Source organism: Monopterus albus, unplaced genomic scaffold (genome assembly GCF_001952655.1).
Source record: "Monopterus albus unplaced genomic scaffold, M_albus_1.0 scaffold126.1, whole genome shotgun sequence".
NCBI lineage: Eukaryota > Metazoa > Chordata > Actinopteri > Synbranchiformes > Synbranchidae > Monopterus > Monopterus albus.
The window spans coordinates 353,514-373,433 of NW_018128006.1; the positions used below are offsets into that span (position 1 = coordinate 353,514).

The 19,920-nt window shown below is 39.4% G+C and overlaps 1 protein-coding gene across 2 annotated transcripts in view; it reads left to right on the forward strand.

Annotated features, from left to right (window-relative positions):
- The window catches only part of LOC109967127 (solute carrier family 41 member 3), a 21,772-nt gene extending 4,590 nt beyond the window's left edge, over positions 1-17,182 (forward strand). For both annotated transcript variants that reach the window (XM_020612479.1, XM_020612481.1), the window contains exons 2-10: positions 4,156-4,263; positions 4,535-4,606; positions 5,435-5,579; positions 6,880-7,026; positions 7,462-7,606; positions 8,203-8,282; positions 10,254-10,388; positions 11,419-11,567; positions 13,397-17,182. In XM_020612479.1, the coding sequence (XP_020468135.1) occupies positions 4,156-4,263; positions 4,535-4,606; positions 5,435-5,579; positions 6,880-7,026; positions 7,462-7,606; positions 8,203-8,282; positions 10,254-10,388; positions 11,419-11,567; positions 13,397-13,570 (1,155 nt within the window). In that variant the 3' untranslated portion in view covers positions 13,571-17,182. The remainder of the gene's footprint in view (positions 1-4,155; positions 4,264-4,534; positions 4,607-5,434; positions 5,580-6,879; positions 7,027-7,461; positions 7,607-8,202; positions 8,283-10,253; positions 10,389-11,418; positions 11,568-13,396) is intronic.
- Positions 17,183-19,920: the final 2,738 nt, after the last annotated feature.

Here is a 19,920-nt window from a genome sequence, read left to right on the forward strand (position 1 = left end):
TTTACTATTTTTTATGTCTATACCTAAATTATTCCATAGTTTTACCCCACTTATGGAAATACAAAATCTTTTTTTGGTTGTACGTACAGCATGAATTTTTAAATTTAACTGACCCCTTAAATTGTATCCCCCTTCCCTTTCAATAAATAGTTTTTGAATTCCACCAGGTAATAAATTGTTCCTGGCTTTATACATAAACACAGCAGTCTTATATCCCACTAAATCAAAAATTTTTAACAATTTAGACTGTATGAAAGCTACATTGGTGTGATCCCTATACCCCATCTTATACACAATTCCTATCGCTCTTTTTTGTAATATATACAATGGTTGAAGTGAGCTTTTGTATGGGTTTAACTGAGTTTTGGTACAGATACCAAAAATGAAGCAAAGTAGTTTTCTGCAAATGTTGTATACTGTGTGAATACTCAACTTGACTGCCAGACAGCAACATATTGGAGGTGACTGTTTTTGCATCCAGTGCACATTTTGAGAATGTGCATAGAAACCACTATATGTTAAGGTTTGGAAAAGATTATGATTATGGCAGATGAACTGCATTTAAGTTACAGTTAGGAAACAAAAATGTTTAATCTGGGGGAACTTGTGGTTATGGCTAATACTAAAGCAAACATCAATTGGACGTGATTCCAGTTTCCTGAAAATCAAGCTTGATTCACCCCAGTCCACCACCCTGAACTCCACGCCCTTATTCTACACCTTGCTGCTGTACTTCTTCCTCAGTTGGTACCAAACTTTGACACTGGATGTAAATTGTGACGTATAGGAACGTGATTCCTCAGATACTTGGCTGAAACGCAAAGAGACCTATCAGAATTTTGCCTGAATTAGTCTGAAATTGGCATAATTATGGTTTGAAACTGAAAGTGTCTGATACTTATTTTTTATTCAGTCTGTATTTGATGTCAGCTTTGGATCTCAGTTGGTACCTAAGATGGGTGAGTGACTGCTTAGATGGACTGACCTTACGTAAACAGTTTTTCATGGTGCCACAGATGAATGAATAACGTGGAGACAGAGTGCCATAGACATTTGAATGTGTCATTGGTTATGGCAACAATGCCTATGCTGGGGTAAGAATGGTCTCACTTGGCATCATTTCATATCGACAAGTTAGGATCAGATTGACACTGGCCTTTTGTTAAATGCTGCATATTTATTAGTCTCATCTATCCTCTCTGACCACAGTTCCTTAAACACATTTTATGCATAAAGAGAATGGTTGATTGTTAACTTGGTAGACAGGTTGTTTTTTTTTTTTTGGAATAAGTGCACAGATGGAGGCACACTGAAGTGCAACACTTCCTTAAAAACTGGATGGATGATTGAGTGGATGGATACATCAGTAGAATGATGGATATACTGAAGCAGCCGCTGTTTGCACGGTGCTGTTCTCTGAACCTTGTGTAAAACCTAACTTTCTGAGATTTCCTAATTAGATTTAGATGTGGTAGAGAGACGAGAGCCTGGGGATAAAAGTGATCAGTTAATGTAATAAGTGGGTGGAAGATGAAAGAAAGGAGGCTGGAGAGAGAAAGAGGTATAAGCTACTTGGATTTCCTTATATCACATAGAAGAAAAGACATGCTGCACACTGCTGGCAGTAATTCTTAAGTGTGCAGATAAGTAAGTGCACATGGTGATGATATAATGAAGTGTTAATATAATTAATTCTATTGACACTAACAGCAGATCTCTCTGTGGAGATCCTGAGTAGCAGTGGTCTGGCCTCTAACTCATTACAGCCAAGCAGCAGCAGCAGAAGTGGGCCATGTCCCAAGATAGCTTTCAGTTTGGCAGGTGTCAGCTAGACCTGTCAGTGATGTGTATAAATATACACACGCACTGAAAATATACACCTCTACACCTCCTCACTGCACTCCCATTCATTCTTCTAGCCTTCCTCTCAGCCATGTTTAGTGTGGACCACATCACCGCCTCTCCTTCCTAGTAACTGTTTTATGTACAACATTGATGCAGAAATGATCTCATTGGTTGTATTAAACATTGGGCGGAGCTAAGGGGCAAACACGCTACTCAGCTCATATTCAGAATGGCATAAGGAATGTTTTGGGTGAGCCAGATCTGTGCAGATTCGATCACAGGTGATTGATGCTGGTTAGTTTTTTGACCAACTTGATCCTAACTTGCTCTAAAATAATGCCTATGTACGAAGGCAATAATATTCTCAAGGGATCAAGGCAGCTGCAGCTTTTACAGGGAGGTGTCACAGTTGCTCTCCGTTGACGGCAAGAAGACAGGGCATGGTGGGAGACACCTGGCTGTCTCCAGATCTGAGACCTGACTGGTTTATATGCTGGATCAACAACCTGACGTTTTATAGATACATACCATTTCTTGTCTAAATAAAGGCATTTTATTTAGTTGGTTATAAAGTGGTATTCTGTTAACAGAATAAATGTGTGGTCAGTGGTGACTGCTAGCAGTCAGAGAAGGTAAACACTATATTACAGATAGTTTACACGGACAGTCTGTTGATAGTTCTGCTCCACAGTATAAACAATAACGCTTGCATCTCCATTCTCAGCAGAGACTGTGCTGCAGCTAAAAGGCTAAAAGGAGCCTAGTCTTTGCTCATCTGGCAGTACTTTGGGTTTTAAAAAAGCTAATTAAAGTTCTTACGTAATGTAATGTAAAAAATGATGGATCTTCATAACCATTTGTGTGCACACATCATACACAATGTGCTATGTTTCCATCATTGATGTGAGATTAGCTGATAACTTTACCTGTGATGGCGTCTCACTCTCCTGGGGTTGTTGGAACTACAGAGAAGCACTCTGATTATTCAGTGGTGTTACAGGGTGATGCCTCTTTACCTCATAAACGGTCTTCGGCTAACAGTATACAGTGGACTCACACTGTAGTGAAATGTCCTGCTGTCTCAAATATTCAAATAGTAAAATTGAAAAATGATTACCTACTCAAAGAACGAATATCTGAATAGTCGAATATTTGGGCCCTGTTTTGAGTTAAGGGTAGGTTAGGTCAGGATAATGGTGTCGCTTATTGTGGGGCCCTGAAGATTTATGACGGCATGGCCTGACACCCCCCTCTTTGAGGCCAGATAATGGGTAAACATCATTGAACTCATATACTGAGCTTCCATATGAATGCTTTCCCGTTCTTTGGCACATTTATATGTGTATTATTGACTGTCTATATTCATTTTATCAAACAACACAATCTTTTAATGTACTTAGTTTTAAATTGTCCGTAATTTTTGGTCAGTCTGAACTGACCTCTCAGCTCACCCGGGGAATGTGAAGTCAAGCTTCATTTTAAAGACAGCTTTTTCTTTATCTACCACAGAAATTCATCTTTTCAAGGTCATACAATCAATGACACAGTTGCTGAAACAACAGTGGCTTCTAGAGGGTGCACAGGCTTGTTGGCCAGACAAGCACGATGGTTTTGGACACCAGCTGCATCATGTCTATTTACTGTTCATGGTAGAAAAGCTCATGACTGTGACCTTTGCCTTTATTATACTCTAATAGTCAAGTGTTTTCTGTGTTAGTCATTTTACTGACAGTGTTTTGACAAAAAATATTTCCTGCCTTCATTTCACACTAAATCACTGATAATATTTATGCTTTCCTGCTATTGTTTTACTCTGGGGAATGTTTTTATAGCAACCTTTTATCTGACTTGTTTTTTGTAACCTTCCCTTTCCGTCCTCACCTTCCAGCCTACTCTGCCATTTCCTTGTGTCATCTTTGATTCCCTGCCTTTCTCTGCTCCATATCTGCCTGCTCCTGGCAGCTGCATTTATCATTTATATGTGCATCTATTTAAAAACATAAACCATCTTGGACCTGCCAGTTGGAGTTGTGGTCAGAAAATACAGGGCAGACCGTGAAGTGTACGTCTTGTGTGGTGTGGTATGGTGTGGCGTCAGGTGATGCTCAGAGATGTGGAAACAGAAAAAGTAGACTACTGGGTTAGCCTAGAATATCTGATGTGCTTATTTAACTGTAAGAGACAAGGGTCAGAAGGTTCATCTGTGGAGGTGGAGATGACGCTGATGGTTCAGTGATGTCTGCTTTATGTTTTTGGGCTATGTTCTATAACTGTTCATACAATATGTGATTTCCCTCGTGTGTGTTCCAGCACTGGGAGGTGTTTAAGGTGATCACCGAGGTGTTCATCCTGGTGCCTGCGCTGGTTGGACTCAAAGGAAACCTGGAGATGACCCTGGCTGCTCGGCTCTCCACTGCTGTAAGAAGGGCTAAATCCCATCTTACCTTATTTCTTTTTGTTCAGTGATTTAAATTGTTACCCAAATCCCAGGTTATCAAAATTTTATTGTTCTTTAAGTGGTGGAACTTCAGTGGGACTCGGCTCTTTCATGTCCTGACTCGGACTGATTGACTACTTATTTGCCTTTGGAATAACTTTTTAAAACAGTGAGCTACAATATTCCGTGCCGTATGTAACGTGGTTAATTGATTGAAAATTAAAATAACGGGTGGTATGTCCGTGTTTTTAGGCCAACACAGGCCAAATGGACGACCCTGACAAACAGTGGACGATGGTGTGCAGCAATCTGGCACTTATACAGGTAATGTACGCTTACTGTATTCTGCCGTTCCATCTGTTGTACTGTTTTTGTTTATCAGTTTAGTCAAAGGGACGAATTCAGATAAACACCCAGTAATTTCTCAGCTACACTCCCAGCAGAATCCACTACTCAAACCAAATCTGATATGACATCTGGCTGTCCAGAACACTTTCTAATGGTGTTTATATTATTCATTCAGCAAACATACCTGATCTCATAGTGCTGATTTACATTTGGTTCCATCTTTGAATCCTTTGGAAATAGTCACCTTTTGTGTTATTTCTGACCCCCACTAGGTTTTATACCAATCTGAACATTACATTAACAATGACCCACAGAATCATCACATAGAGAAATGGTGCTGGAGTTGAAACATTTCATTATACACAGTAGGCAAAAACAAGTACTTGCAAAAAACAGGAGGAGCAGTAGTACTTTTTTCCAGAAGGTGGCGTTTTGGCACCACCGCGCCTTCATCTGAGCTGAATTCGGTTAGTAAATTAATTGATCATTGACTCAACATCTATTTTGACTAGTCATTTTATTCAAGAAAAAAATGTCCAGACTTTCCTGCTTTTTTTTGTTTGCTACTGTAAACTGAATGTGCTTTGGTTCTGAACTGTTGGTTGGACAAAACAAAGAATTTGGCATTTTTAACAATTAATCTATTGGTCTTTAAAAACATCAAAAGACCAGATAATTGTTAATCCAGAGAATAATCAGATTCATCAGCAATGAAAGGAACACTACTAATGTCACGCTCCTCCTTGCCACATGCTGTAGCAAACTGCTGGTGAATTGTGTTATTATGTCCACTATCTCCTGCAGATTCAGGCCACAGTGGTGGGCTTCCTCGCTGCCATGGCCGCCGTGTGTTTAGGAGCAGTTTCTAGAGGAGGAGTTGAACTGGACCAGGCAGCAGTCCTGTGTGCCAGCAGCATCACCACTGCGTTTGTAGCTGCTCTCTCTTTAGGTTAGTGACCTGGGACACTTTTATGTTTTCTGCATCAGAACATGTTGCAGGATTTTAGTTATTTTGGCTCAAATGTCACAACAGCGTTTTAATTTGCAGAACAGTTTTGCCGCAGAGTTGGTGCAAAATGGAAATATCTCACAGACCGTTCATCACTTTTTCAAGACCTTTGGGTTCTTAGGCCTTGTTAAAGTAAAATTCATTTTAAATAAACCAACTGCAGGGTGTCAGCCTTCAGACGGCTGTCAGTTTACATTCACAGTACAACAAGGTTCAGCTGCCAAAGTCAGCTCTGACTGGATCCGTTACCTGTGTTTGTATATTCTGTATCAACCGCACTGTTGTATTCAAGATGCCTTTTTTTTTTTTTCCACATGTCCCATTTCTGCCACACATTTGAATTGTAAGGCAGTAATGGAGAAGAAATACACAGTTATTTATGTTGCAATGCTGCTCACCAGAGTAATGTTAAAGTAAAGAGACACGCATTGATTCAGTGATCTATATGCTTGGTGATAAGCACTAAAACTAATATTAACTAAACTAACAGGAGGAGTCTGTGTTTGGAGGACTGAGCATGTGATTCAGTATTTTGCGCTTTGTATGAAGAGACTATTTTGTGTTCGCCACGTTAGTACACTGAAACTCTGCTGTGACACCTGGTTCCAAGCGATTGTGAAATACTATGTGTATGATCTATAATGAAGCCCCTGTGTGTTCAGACTATACAGAGGGTCATGGCCATAGTGTTGTAGATGACCTGATCTGCTGACCCTCCCTTACAGATTAATAGAAAGGAAAAGATTCATATCTCAATCAGACGGTCTCAGGGTCAGTTCAACAGGATTTAAACTTTGCACTAAACTGCATCCAGTTCTGTGTTTGCTAATGTTTGGAGTCATTTCTCAGTGGGAAATCATTTCTAACCAGCCTTCCTCTCTCTGCCGTGGTGTTTTAAATATTTCTCTGTAAATCTGTTTTCTTATCACCCTCTGACAGTTTGTTTAAGTTGTCTTTTCTCTTTTACAGCAAGCTGTCACTCTTTGAGGCTGACTGATGTCTTGAATGTCTTGTTGTTATTGATCGAGGGAGGAAAAAGCAGCACACTTCAGCTGGAAGCTTTTGTCAGCTCTGTCTTGTAGCCCTGATGAAAGTTTTCTCCCAGAACACACAGAGTTGTATCTTTATGTCTGCATTTTCTTGGTGGGAAGCAGTGACAGTTTTGGTTTTTCTCATTTATCTTCTTCGCCGTTTGTCTGTTTTCACTCCTTGCTCCCCCATGATCCATTCCCTCCCGTAGGCCTGGTGATGATTGGAGTGATCATCGGCTCCAGGAAGGTGGGGATCAACCCTGACAACGTGGCCACTCCGATCGCTGCCAGTCTGGGTGACCTGATCACCCTGTCCCTGCTGGCTGGGGTCAGCAGCACTCTCTATGAGCACATAGGTGAGTACATACAGTAACACTGGAAGGCCTCAGGACCTCAGCTCAGATTTATGACACACTTGTCTGTGCTGCTCTGGTGTGTTGTGGGCGTCAGAAGAATTAATTTCACTTTTGGTTTCCTTCAAACTGTTATATCTTCTCCAGTACAAAGACGTTGTAAATGCACATGTAGTGATGAGATAAGTATTATAATGTGATTGTATTGCTGATATTGAGTCAAACTAGAGGAAACACAGTGACCAGGTCCATTTTTTGAGTTTATCATGGTGATAACCAGAACACAAGATGGCAGCAAAAGTCAGATTTTTGTCCCCAGACATCTCATGATGGTGTGTTTCTGTGTGTGCATGTATGTGGCCCAAAAGTGTATGAGCTCAGGTAAGATACTGGACAGTAGTGCATTTCTTCACCACATCACCTGTTTCTGTACCACAGATATTTGGTACCTGTCCCCCCTGGTGTGCCTGTTTTTCCTGGTTCTGATCCCTCTCTGGGTGGTGGTTGCCCGACAGAGCCCTCAAATCAGCGAGGTCCTTCGCTCAGGATGGCAGCCAGTTATAGTGGCCATGTCCATTAGCAGGTACAGTAGATGTTTCACACACTCACATTTGCTAATGTTATGATGAATTATTGATGATCACATAAATCCATTTAGAATATATACTTAAGTATGAGTCACTAGTGTGAATACTGTAAATATACTGTAATATATTTTGTACAAATCTCTCCATACATCTTTAAGGAATACGTAGCCAGTATTTTCCTCATTGTGTACTACTTGTTGGCGATTTGGACGTACTCTCCCTTCCCCAGGGTGTTTCTGTAGGCTCCTCTGTGCACTGTTTGTTCACCAAGCCCTTCCACTGACACGAGCGTGAGTCTCACTCAGGATGCACGTGAGATGCTACGTGCTGCACCTGCTACACTTTTGGTCTGTGTCGCTGTGTGTGAGACGTGGACTATCGTGTCTCTAAATCTGATGGGCACAGAATCAGAAATCTCAGAGTGATTGGCTGGGGGACTGGTCAAGGCAGATCACGCTGAAAACCAGCTATTTCCGATCTCTGCTGATTGATTGGTGCATCTCTTTAAGTAAATACCTGAAAATAGGACCACCTTTTATCTGGGAAGCTGTGGCAGTAACTGTATGTGCTTCTGTTTCCCTCTGATTTCCAGTTTTGGAGGGCTTATACTGGACAAGACAGTGAGTGATCCCAACTTTGAGGGCATGGCTGTCTTTACCCCTGTCATCAATGGTAAGACTGATCATTAAAGTTAAAAGATACCACAAGGAGCTAAATTAGCATTTCAGCTATTTAGTGGACACGTTATTAAGATTAAAGCATTACTGTAGGGATGTTGGCACTGCTGTAGTTTTCTTCAACTTGATGCGAGTTGCAGCTGTGAGATGTGCTGAAACCAATGGCTGTCTGGATGGTTGGAAACCAGTCTAAAATCATATTCTATACTTGTATTCTAAAAGATTTACAGTTAATGTGCTAAAACATGCTGAACTGCCAAAAACGTTATGTACAGTAAATGGAGCCTTACAACCACCATCTATTTCAGAAGCATCAGAGCCAACATGTAGACCATCAAATTGCTTTGATGACTCACATGGATGTTCCACTTTTCCCAGTCTCATCAGGAGAAGTACACACTTGTAGTTTTTCAAAACTGTATGAGCTGCATTAACAGTATATGAAAATACATCAGTTGTACTTTAACCAGTTTAATACGGCAGTTGACGGAATCAGAACTCCTAAAGTCCTCCTTCAACAGTGATCATCCAGTCAGAGTTACGAAACTGAAAGTAGGTACACAATGTTGTGCCGTGTGTACTGTTCTTGTAAACTGACACACTTCCGGTGCCTAACAGCTTTATGAGCTCTTTTCTCCATGAGAAAATCCCAATCACCTGTGGAAATCAGAGAAAGAAACAGTCTGGGGTTTCTAGTTTCTGTTTACACACAGTAAAAAGATTTTCACTCCAGTCCCATTTTAGAATGCTGAGAACTGCAATGAGAAGAGGAGGCAGTGAGATCAGAATGAGTGGTTTGGCTGTGAGCTGATGCATGCAGGGATCCACTGAGTATAGAGTTGATATAAACCACTAATGGTTCACACCCTGTGTCCTGGCACAGCTGACAGGGCCTTCACCCAGCTCCCACTGTCACTGTGCCTCAGCTCCTCTCTGCCCATCTCTTTTTGTTTCTCAATCTCTCTTTCTTTACACCCCTTCAAGCTAAATTCTGAATTTGCCAATGTGGTTTAAATTTCCCATTTTCCCTCCCTGGCACACATTTAAAACCAGTATTCTGTTTACTGACAGTCCCCGCAAGTCGTTTCCATCTCACAAAAGAACATCTGTGTCGGTTTTTGGGGTAAATAAGGTGTTTGATGTAACTGAATTAGGTACAGATATCCTTGTCAACCCCAAAATTAAAATGGATTTTTAAGCTAGTGGCATGTGGAAAAGCTGTTTTGCATTCATAAGAAACTTGGCTTAGAAGATGTGATGCTCAACTCGCACCAAAATTAATGGATCTTAAATCTCTTCAGGTTTGACCCTGGTCAGCCTTTCTAGTTGCTCTGCACCTCGTAACATCTGGGAAAGATTTGAAAACGTTATGACTTGTCAAACAGATCTTGACACAACGCCAGAAACAAGTTATCTACTAGAATTCAAGAAAGGGCACATATGGTTTTTGCACACAGTCTTATTTCACTGTCAGATCCAAATGGCTGCATGCGGTTGACTTCTTTCCATATGCCCATGTGTCTTCACAAGGTATAGGCTGAAGCTTTAGTTTGTATTAAACTGTCTTGTGTTTTTTCAGTTACTGACTCCACTGACTAGGTTTTAGCTCTGCTTTGGCCTGTGTGGCTGATTAACATGCACTCTGTAAACCCGCATCGGAGCCAAGTGTGTGCTATTACTGGGCTTAATTTGTGTGCAGGCAATGAAAGAGATGAACCAAAACTGATTGTAAAGATGTTTGCTGCGCCTCATGGGAAGGAATTTTCTCTTTTAGCTGACTATGAAAACACTAAATCATATCAACTTAAAAAAAAAAATTCAAAACAATGTGTCCCTTGTTGTGGCTCTTTTGAACATGCCTCATAAAGCGTGACGGGGGGGGTCAGTTGCCTCACATCTTCATTCATAAACCTGTTCATTCACTCACATAGTCATTCTGTCCTGTGTCTCTCCTTGTCTTGTGCAGGAGTCGGAGGTAACCTGGTGGCCATCCAGGCCAGTAGGATTTCAACATACCTGCACTTATGGAGCATCCCAGGGGTGCTGCCCGACAAGATGAGGCAGCACTGGCCCAATCCTTGCATCACCTTCTTCTCCTCAGGTAACACTGCCATTCGATGCATCTGTATACACAAGCTTTTAGCACGTTAAAAGGCTGACATACAGTAAGAGTCATGCTAAAGCCCTGTCTGCACCGCTAGTGTTTCAGCCGTGTTTTGATAAGCACTTGAGAAGCATGGGTTATGCAACCACTACGCTCTTGTATTAATCGATCCAGTTGTCTACAGCGCTGGCGTATCACTCGTGCTTTACGCGTGAAGCTGCGACATGAACTGTGTTTTAACTCAACAGCTCTATTTTTTTTTGGAGCTGTGTGTGTAACACTCTCCACAGAATCCACCAAAACAGAGAAATAGATCAAGAAAATGCATTTAAAATACAATCTATTATCCGTTACATCAATCCTACTGAACATGCACTTTTTTAAAGTGTCTTGTCTTCATTTGCTGTATTTTAACCATGAGCCGGATACACTGTACAGCATACCCAGTAATTCCCTCATTATCTACTATGTATCAGAGTTTTGGACCATAGTTTTCCCCTTGCAAATGTTTTTCTGTGCTTCCAATACGCAAGTGAACAAGAGGCTGGTGTGAACGCAAGCACACGCCTCTTGCAAGCTGCACGCCAGATGCTATGCGCAGCATACGCTGTGCTTGTGGTGTAGACATGGTTTTAATGATGTTATTTTAATTCCTAAGCTGCGGGTGTTTAAAAAAATCTGTTCATGCTGCATCACCTACTGTAACATGTTCACATTTCCCTCGTGAACAAAACAAAAAGAGTGAATATTGGACTTTTATCCACCTGTTGGCCTGCAACACTTCTCCAAGTGAGTGCTAATACTGCCTTGCTGGATGGCCAATGGCAACTTTTCACTAACAGGTTTGGAATTAGAGTTTCATTAGCAGATAATTGTTGATTGTTGTTCAGCCCCCAAGTGGACAAAAAAATGAATGCAGCTTTAATATAATTATCTTTAAGTAGTTTGAACACATACATTCACAGAATTTTGTGACTGTACAGTATGTGCCCTGCACACAGTGATGTCTCTTTTTTGTGTCTCCAAGGGGTGAACTCCAAATCAGCCCGTGTGCTGCTGATGCTGGTTGTCCCTGGTCATCTGGTTTTCCTCTACGCCATCTCCCTGCTGCAAGGAGATGAGGCACCTATCACCGTAGCCTTCACCCTCTGCTACCTTTGTGCTGCTCTGCTGCAGGTAAACTGATGCACAACTGTGGAGAATGCTTTTTTGTCCCCATTTACTGCTCTAAAACAATGTTAGAGTAATATCATTTTGCAGCCAGTTTTAATTAACACGATTGATACTCGTCAGCTCATTTCAGCCACTGATCCATCGCTTTGCTTATTTAGCTAAAAGCAACAAATCTATTTCAATCAGTAATTACTTATTTTTGCTATTTCAATTATTTATGCATTTCTTCAGAGTTCAAGTATTAATTCTTCCTTTAAAGTCATAACTTCAGAGTTTTTTTTTTTTTTTACCTGCTGTATTACCACTAAACATGATATGATGATGCTATAGCTAGTGCTAAATTTGCTATCACTACCTCCATTGTAGTCAGGGAAATGAAAAGTTGTGTTGAATGGCGGCACCAGGGCAATTGGTTGACCACCAAGACAGCTCCCTATAAACATGATTTCAGGCAAATCATTTTCCACATTTACCTCCAAGTCAAATGGAAAGGACATACAAGATATAGCATCTGGGGTAGCCATTACAGATAACTAGAGTTGTTTTTGGCAGCCTGTTTTAATTTTAGTTTTAGTCTAGTCTTTGTGTGAAGCTGTCATTTTAGTTTGTATTAGTTTGTCAATTCATACTCTTTTTAGTTTAGTCTAGTTTTAGTCGACAAAAACTGATGACATTTTAGTCTAGTTTTAGTCAATGAAAATTGTATTTTAGTCTCTTTTTAGTAATGCAGTTCTATTTAACCCAGTCAATATAGTATAAGTACCTAGTAGTATAGAGGAAACCAAAAGTTTCTTTTAGCCAAACCCATTTCAAACAAGGTTATCTTATTATATTATTGTTACCTTATAGACTCAAGACTACATCCAATACACATTTTGTGTAAATTTGTAGCTACATTTCGCCCCATCTTTTCCCACAACACATTGTTTTCTTTTCCACTTCTACGTAATTAAAGTTTTTCCAACTGTCATTTCTTCTTTTTCTCCCATAGACGAACCCCAGCTGGCTGGCCATCGGTCCCTTTCTCTGTGTCAGACTTAACTTTGTTTGTTGTCGTCTTCTAAATAATGCCGCGAGTGGGGCTTAAGGAAGTGACGTCACCTGCGTCTGCGCAGTGCGACCTGATGCAGCCCCTGAAGCGAGACACAGGAAACAAACACTGCAAAATAATAATAACGCGACTGAACGAGATGAAATAACATTTCATTTCATTTCGTTTTGGTCAACGAAAATGAAGAGACTTTTGGCACAGTTTTTATTTTGTGAACTACATTTAGTCTCATTTTTTTGGTCAACAATATTGCATTATACATCTAGTTATAGTCATCGTCACACGACCAGCATTTTCATTGCGTTGTCTAGCTTTCGTTCGTTGATATTTAGTCATAATTTTCGTTGACAAAAGCAACACTACAGATAACTGCATAGAATCAATCACTTGATCACTGGTCAACAGGTCATCTGCTGATCAGTGATGCGGATATACAGTATATTCCCAGGTAGCTCTCTGCAGTGGCTACCTCAGATGGCTAGATCTTGTACTTGCTTTCCATCCGACTCAGAGGTAAATCATGGTAATACTGTAAATAGCATTAGACCAATCTTCTAATCCTCTGGCTGTTTCTTCTCCTTAACATAATGTTTCTTTTTAAATATGAAATTAGAAATTATAATTTCTAATGTTTTCACTGTGTTTCCCCACATTCCTCAGTTAAACTGCAGACATACCCCTGACTGGGAGTCACTAAACCTGTCAAGTGTTTTTGATGCTCATTGCAGCACTTGTCCTTGCTAATGGCAGCCTGTTCAACTCAGTTTTCTTCTCTCTGTAGGTGACGATCCTCCTCTGTGTTGCTGACCTCATAGTCCGTCTGATGTGGAGGAGGAGTCTGGACCCTGACAACTTCTCCATCCCCTATCTGACCGCCCTGGGGGACCTGCTGGGCACTGGCTTCCTAGCCCTCTGTTTCCGCTGTGTCTCTCTAATTCAGAGCCTGGCTCTATGAATTTTTCCCTTTTACCCATGAACTCTTTAGCCTGCTGCTGTTTTGTTGTTACATTTACCCAGATATGCTTTTGACTGGATAAAAAAAAAAAAAAAAAAGCATTTTCTGATCTTTATCACTGGGCCAGTTCATGTCAGATAATTTGTCACAAATTCTTTCCACTAATGGAGAGAGCACATGTGGCACCCACCATGCATGTATGAACACGCCTAGTTCTTTAGAGTGCAGAAGTGTCTAAACACTTTAGTTCTGTCCTTCAACACCTTTATTACTCTATAGTGGACTTTATTTTAAAACCATTCCTCTTTGTGTATAAATGGGCCATATATTTTCAGTTTGTTAGGATTTAATGTTTTCCCTGACTAGTGAGATAAAATCAAAATCCACTAGAAGCTATTGTTAAAGGAAATTTTGGGAAACACACTTATTTGGTTTCTGACTAAGACTGACAACCCTCATGTCTGTATGCTACATATGAAGCTACAGCCAAGCTAATGTAGCTTAGTGCAAAGACCGGAAACATGGAAACTTGCTAACTTGGCTCTGTTCAAAGCTAATCAGAAATATGAAAACAATTTCCTGTTTCTTTGGAATTATGTGCCAAAGTATGTTTTGATCAGAAACTTGTTTTTCAATTCAGCTTCATCAAGATAATTTAATAACATTTTAATGTGTTAAATGTTTGAGATGCTTGTAGGTGGATTTTGCCCAGATTTTCTTAATTCCTGTTTCTAGTTTCTGTGCTAAGCTAAGTTAGCCAGCTGCTGGCTGAACCTAATCTCTCATTAAATAATGGCAAGAAAACAAATAAGCATATTTGAGACAATGTTCAACTTTTTCTTTAGGGGTTGGAATAGGGCCTGTGCATTGTACAAATCACTAGTCAAAGCTACAATCATAATCCTGTGCACAACTCCCTGAAACCAGCTGAGCTTTCTGACGCAAATCTTCCACTACAGAAAAGTAAATTTCATAGCACCAAATACCAAGTCACCAAAATACAAAGCAGGCAGAGGTGAAAGGGTGACACATTTGTGCCCACTGATTATTCAACAGTTCTTACTTAAAACCCTCATAACCCACCTCAAAAACTGTCTGCAGAGCATCTAGTATTCGCAGATGGTGATTTGCTTGTTGTTGCATATCCACAAAGCACATATGGTCTTAATAAACTATCATGTGCACATAATATGTTATAATTAGAAGCGGTGAGATTGTTTTTCAGGTTCTGCATCAAAATAAAAACACTTCTGACAATCAAGCACCCTGAAGCCTGAGAAATCCACAACTCTTCTATTCATTTTCAGTTTGCCAAATCCAGAATCAGTTAACTAATTTCCATTCAACCAGTGATTTATTTATATCAGATAAATACTATTTAAAAATGCCATAATGAGCTTCTCAGAATGTTGAACCTAAAACTTTTCTACATTCAACAAGAGCACAAAATTATGTAAAAATAATTTAATAGATTAAATTGGAAACGCATTCCACAGTTTTAATATTGTGGACCAAGGATTTTCTCTTTCTGGCAAATGCAAAACTACTTAAACGTAACCTTTTTTTTTTTTTTAGGGCTACATGTGCAAAACCATTGAACAATTAAAAACCCTGCACCATTAACAAGGGTATTGTCAATGTGCATGATTTAAAAAAACAAAAAAAGTATCCCATACAACCACATAAAGTAACACATGCTTCAACTAAGTCCAGATCTCCACGTTAATGATCGAAATACAGACAGGACAGAGACTGATAAATGTGTGTTTGGGTTGACATCAGCCTGATGCCTGCAGACAACTGCTAGCTAGCGTTAGCTCTCCAACAGGTGGTTCACTCCACTTCAGCAGCCTCACATCTAATAGCCAGAGATGATCTCTTCAACAAAACAAACCAAGAGCTCAGATCAGCATGCAGAGTGATTTTTTTCAGTCTGTCCTTATAAATACAATCTCTAAATCCACTAGGAGATCACAACAGTCTGGTAAACTTAAAATGTTACGTGCAGTTTGTAACAACTCGTTTTCCACTAAGAAATTTTTCACACCATGCAGACAAAACTGAACTACTTACAAGTAACTAATGTGTGCATGTAACATTTAGTGCAGTTGTGTTTACTGAGAAAAGGCACAAATACAAATATTGATCACAGGATTTCAAAAATTGATAGTGGGTCAAAGTATCTAGCCCTAATAGAAATCACAATATGAAAACATGTTTAGCAAGATTTTTTTTCTATTATTGTGAATTTTGTGCTGCCATTAAATGTACACATAATACACATGCACAAGTATTTCTTTTCAACTATTTACACGTTTACATTATCTATATGACTGAGGAGGATCTTGGATATTTCCGCACTACTTGATACAAACAGCCCCTTTAACCGAGGGTTCACAGAGCCTTACTATTCATTACCATTAAAAACCATAAAACCTCATCATTACAGCATATACTGTACCTTCACACATTACTGGTGAATTTGTGTACAGACATGCAGTGAAATGCACAGATTTGACAAGTGGATGTTTTATGTTCAGCGCAGCCTGTAACTGAATTCAGAAATCAACTTTAACTCCAGTCTGCTTCTGTCTCTCCTCCGTCTGTACTAGGCAAGCCTGTGATGCACCCACATTTTTCTGCTCAAGAAAACATTTTTTGCATACATTTAGGGCGTTCTGGCTGAATTTGCATAGAATTGTGCTTTTCCACTGATTGCATATGCATTCATGCCATGTCTAAAATCCGCATTCTGTCTAGACACACGGTATGATCCATTTAACATTTAAAAGTCACGTTTAAGCACTTTCACATCCCAATTACATATTATTTCTGTTCACATAAATACAAAAAAAAACAAACACTTGGTATGGGTAAAAAAAAAAAACTGCAAAAGCACAGTATTTACTTATAAACAGTGTGAAGGACTACCTATTTCTGTGTATTTGAGGTTCATCCCGCAGATTTACAACATATCGCAACATACCAACGTCCAACTACAATCATTAAATAACATGGAACATCTACTGTTTGCTGTTACTACTTGTACCATTTTTTTGGAAACACTTAAATCTGAAGCTTTTGTTTGGCATTTCTGCAAATCTGTCTTGTCCATGACTAAATATTTATGTGAGGTATTTAATTGTTAACAGTGCTTTGCTAAAAGCTTTTCTTGTGACACTGTTACACAGTACTTTCTACACTAGAAGGTAATGAAATATAGATATGTCCTGTTTGAATCAGTTTATTTCACTTAAGCTTATTAGGGCGAGATTGTTAACTGTGATACTGTGAGACTCCAAACACTGCTAAGGTTGTCTTATATGTGCGCCAGCACATAAGGTTGTTTTAATCAGCTGGGCTGGATGATAAGACCTAAATCTCTATCATTATTAATTGGCACATTTATACGTACAGTCTCTGGCCACTTTATTAGGTACAACTGTACGCAAGTCAGTGCAACAATTCTGCCCTGGGTCAGCCGAGGCTCAAACCTGGAAGCTTCTTACTGTGAAGCGACAGTGCTAACCAGTGCGTCACATGTTTATCAGTGAGGTCAAAGTTAAAGGTGGTGGTGTACTGGACTACATTATATTCAGAGGTGTTCCTCATCCTGACCCTCTCATGTATGTAGCTGGGAGGACAAAAATATATGAATACAATGTAGTCCAGTACACCACCACCTTTAACTATGACCTCAATAATAAACACATAATTGAATTTATTTATTTATGACAATTCCACCAAAAACTGACACATTTTGAGCTTAATAAACACTGACGTTAAGGCGGAAATGCGGCATTGAATTGTGAAATTGCAGGCAAATTCCTGGGCAGGGTTGCATGTCTGACATTTCAGATACCTGCTAAGCCAAGCTAACAGCCTGACAGCTTTAGCTTCACATCCAGTGAACAGGCATGAGAGTCTTCTCATCCAACTCTTCAATAAAGTGACCAAGCATACTTCCTGAAATGTTTTACTCCTTTATAAAGTATGGTGCATCATCCAGCCCTATTAATAAGTTGCAAAAATTGCACTTTTCTCTTAGTAGTTTAAGTTTGCCTGACAACAAAGTTAACCATCTTATCTAAAACCTTGTCATCTACAAACAAAGCTTTCTTTGAATGTTGCAACAATCCGTTTACTATAGAAAGATTTCTATAGAAATTTTGTATTGAACTTCAGTGTTGACACTGCCGCATTATGACTGTAGGGGCTTTTAAATTACTTATTGTTAATGTTGCTGCCTTCACTGTCGCCCAAGCTTTCACACCTACAGTATTGTTGTCTTGTGTGTGTGTGTGTGTGTGTGTGTGTGGAGATGACATGGAATCAAAAATGTGACAAATGTTTATGCGATTTTGTGATTACAAATATATTTTAATAAAAACTAATGGTGTAACTGTAGCACCATTCCCACTTAAATCAGTCAAAAAGGTTAAAAGTTAAAGGTACTACAAGTACAGTAGGTGTATGATATCAAAAATGCCACTAGTTAAGTTTCCATTTATAAGAGCACTAATTTAATAAACATTTTCAGGAAATAGAAAAAAAATTTTGGAAGTTGCTATGATTATCTAAAAATGTAAAGTCTAAAGGTTTTTAAAAATTTGTTTCTCAGCACTTGCAGCACTTTTTCAAATTAACACACTATAGCCACATGCATTACTGAGCTGAAACTTCACTGAGCCCAAATGTATTTATTAAAGTAGGCTTATTTTCTTAATACTGAATACTAGGTTCTTTAGTGTTTTATACACATAAACAGCCATATTCTTGCTACGCAACATTTAAACAACCTCAAGAGTATTTTCTATAGACACATTTGAATCAAAAACGGCCCTGCGCCAAAAATCCAGCCCAGTGCCAGAGAGTTTTAAGCCCCGCAGGTCCAACCAAAGGAATATTTCTACTGAAAATGGCTGGTAATGTCTGATTGGCTTTTTTGTACATAGCAGCATCTTGGAAGTTGAGATTGAATTTGCCTCTTGCAATTTATGGCTTAAATCATACACTGCTACACAGGAGAGCATAAAAAACTAATTACAGCTAAACAGAAACATATAATGTGGCATAAGCATAAGTGTCACAAAACTCAAGGCTTGAATATAAGAGGAAGTCGCTTACAAAGACAGCTTGTAAGGCATTGCCCAAACACACACCGCACTTTTCAAAGCATGAAAAACCTGTTTTCAGAGTGGGCCAGCCTGGGCCTGTCTGACGAAAGTGAAATATTTAACAAGAGAGATGTGGAAGATACAGGGCTGAAATTAAACTCTGTCCTGACATATATTAGCATAATTGTGTACAGTTTTTCAATATAACTGGAACTAATATCCTGGCTGCAGGATATTGTTTTAATGGAAATGGATAACTAGCTAAACAAAGATTAATCCCTGAACTAAATGTTTCCAGTTCATCCTGGCTGGATGAGTATCTTGGTGAACACACTATCCCCAAGACGTTCTAAGGGATGAGACTGTGTAGACTGGGCAAAGTTATTTTATTGTAATAATCATAGGAGTCTACTATGCAAGCATGATATATATTTTTAAATATTTTAACCTGACTGTCTTGACAATGACCAAGAACGGAACTTCTACTTAAAAAAAAAAGGTGGTGAGTAATCAGTGAGCAGGTGTTAATTTAAAAAAAATGTAGAGAATCATAAATTAAGATGCCAAATGTAAACATGAGCTACAGAAAACCAAATACTGTCCTCCCTCACAAAACAAATCAGACACTGATCACAGATCAGCAGTGTATCCATTTTACAGCAACAATTTGTTATTATCCTAATTATTTTATAGGATTTATGAAAACTGTGTAATTTTATACTTCTTTCTTCTTCTTTCGACTGTTCCCATTGGGGTCGCCACAGCGAATCATCTGTTTCCACCTAATTCTATCCTTGGCATCCTCTACTCTCACCCCAGTTAACTTCATGTCCTCTTTTGTGTAATTTTATACTAATAATAGTGAAAATAGAAGTTCTGATACCATTAATTTACTTGGAGTTAAGTTAGTTTTAAGCATTTGTTCTTTGTTCTCAGTCTTTATTGAATATTTATATTTCTTTAAGTTGAATTGTATGCTCACGTGCAGTATCCAATTAGACAATTTCCATAGTTTCTGCAACTGATGCACTATGCACTGACTAAGAGTGTACTCGCATTAGGCACAGTTGGCTTGTACAATGCCCAAGCCTGTTTATCCCCACTGCCCCACTGGCCTGTGCTCACACTGTACTTGAAATGATCTGGGCCAAAGTCTCACCATGATGCAACGGAAGAGAAATGCTCTCACACAGCGTTCAAGCTCCATGCCCTGGCATGGTTCACGACCACACT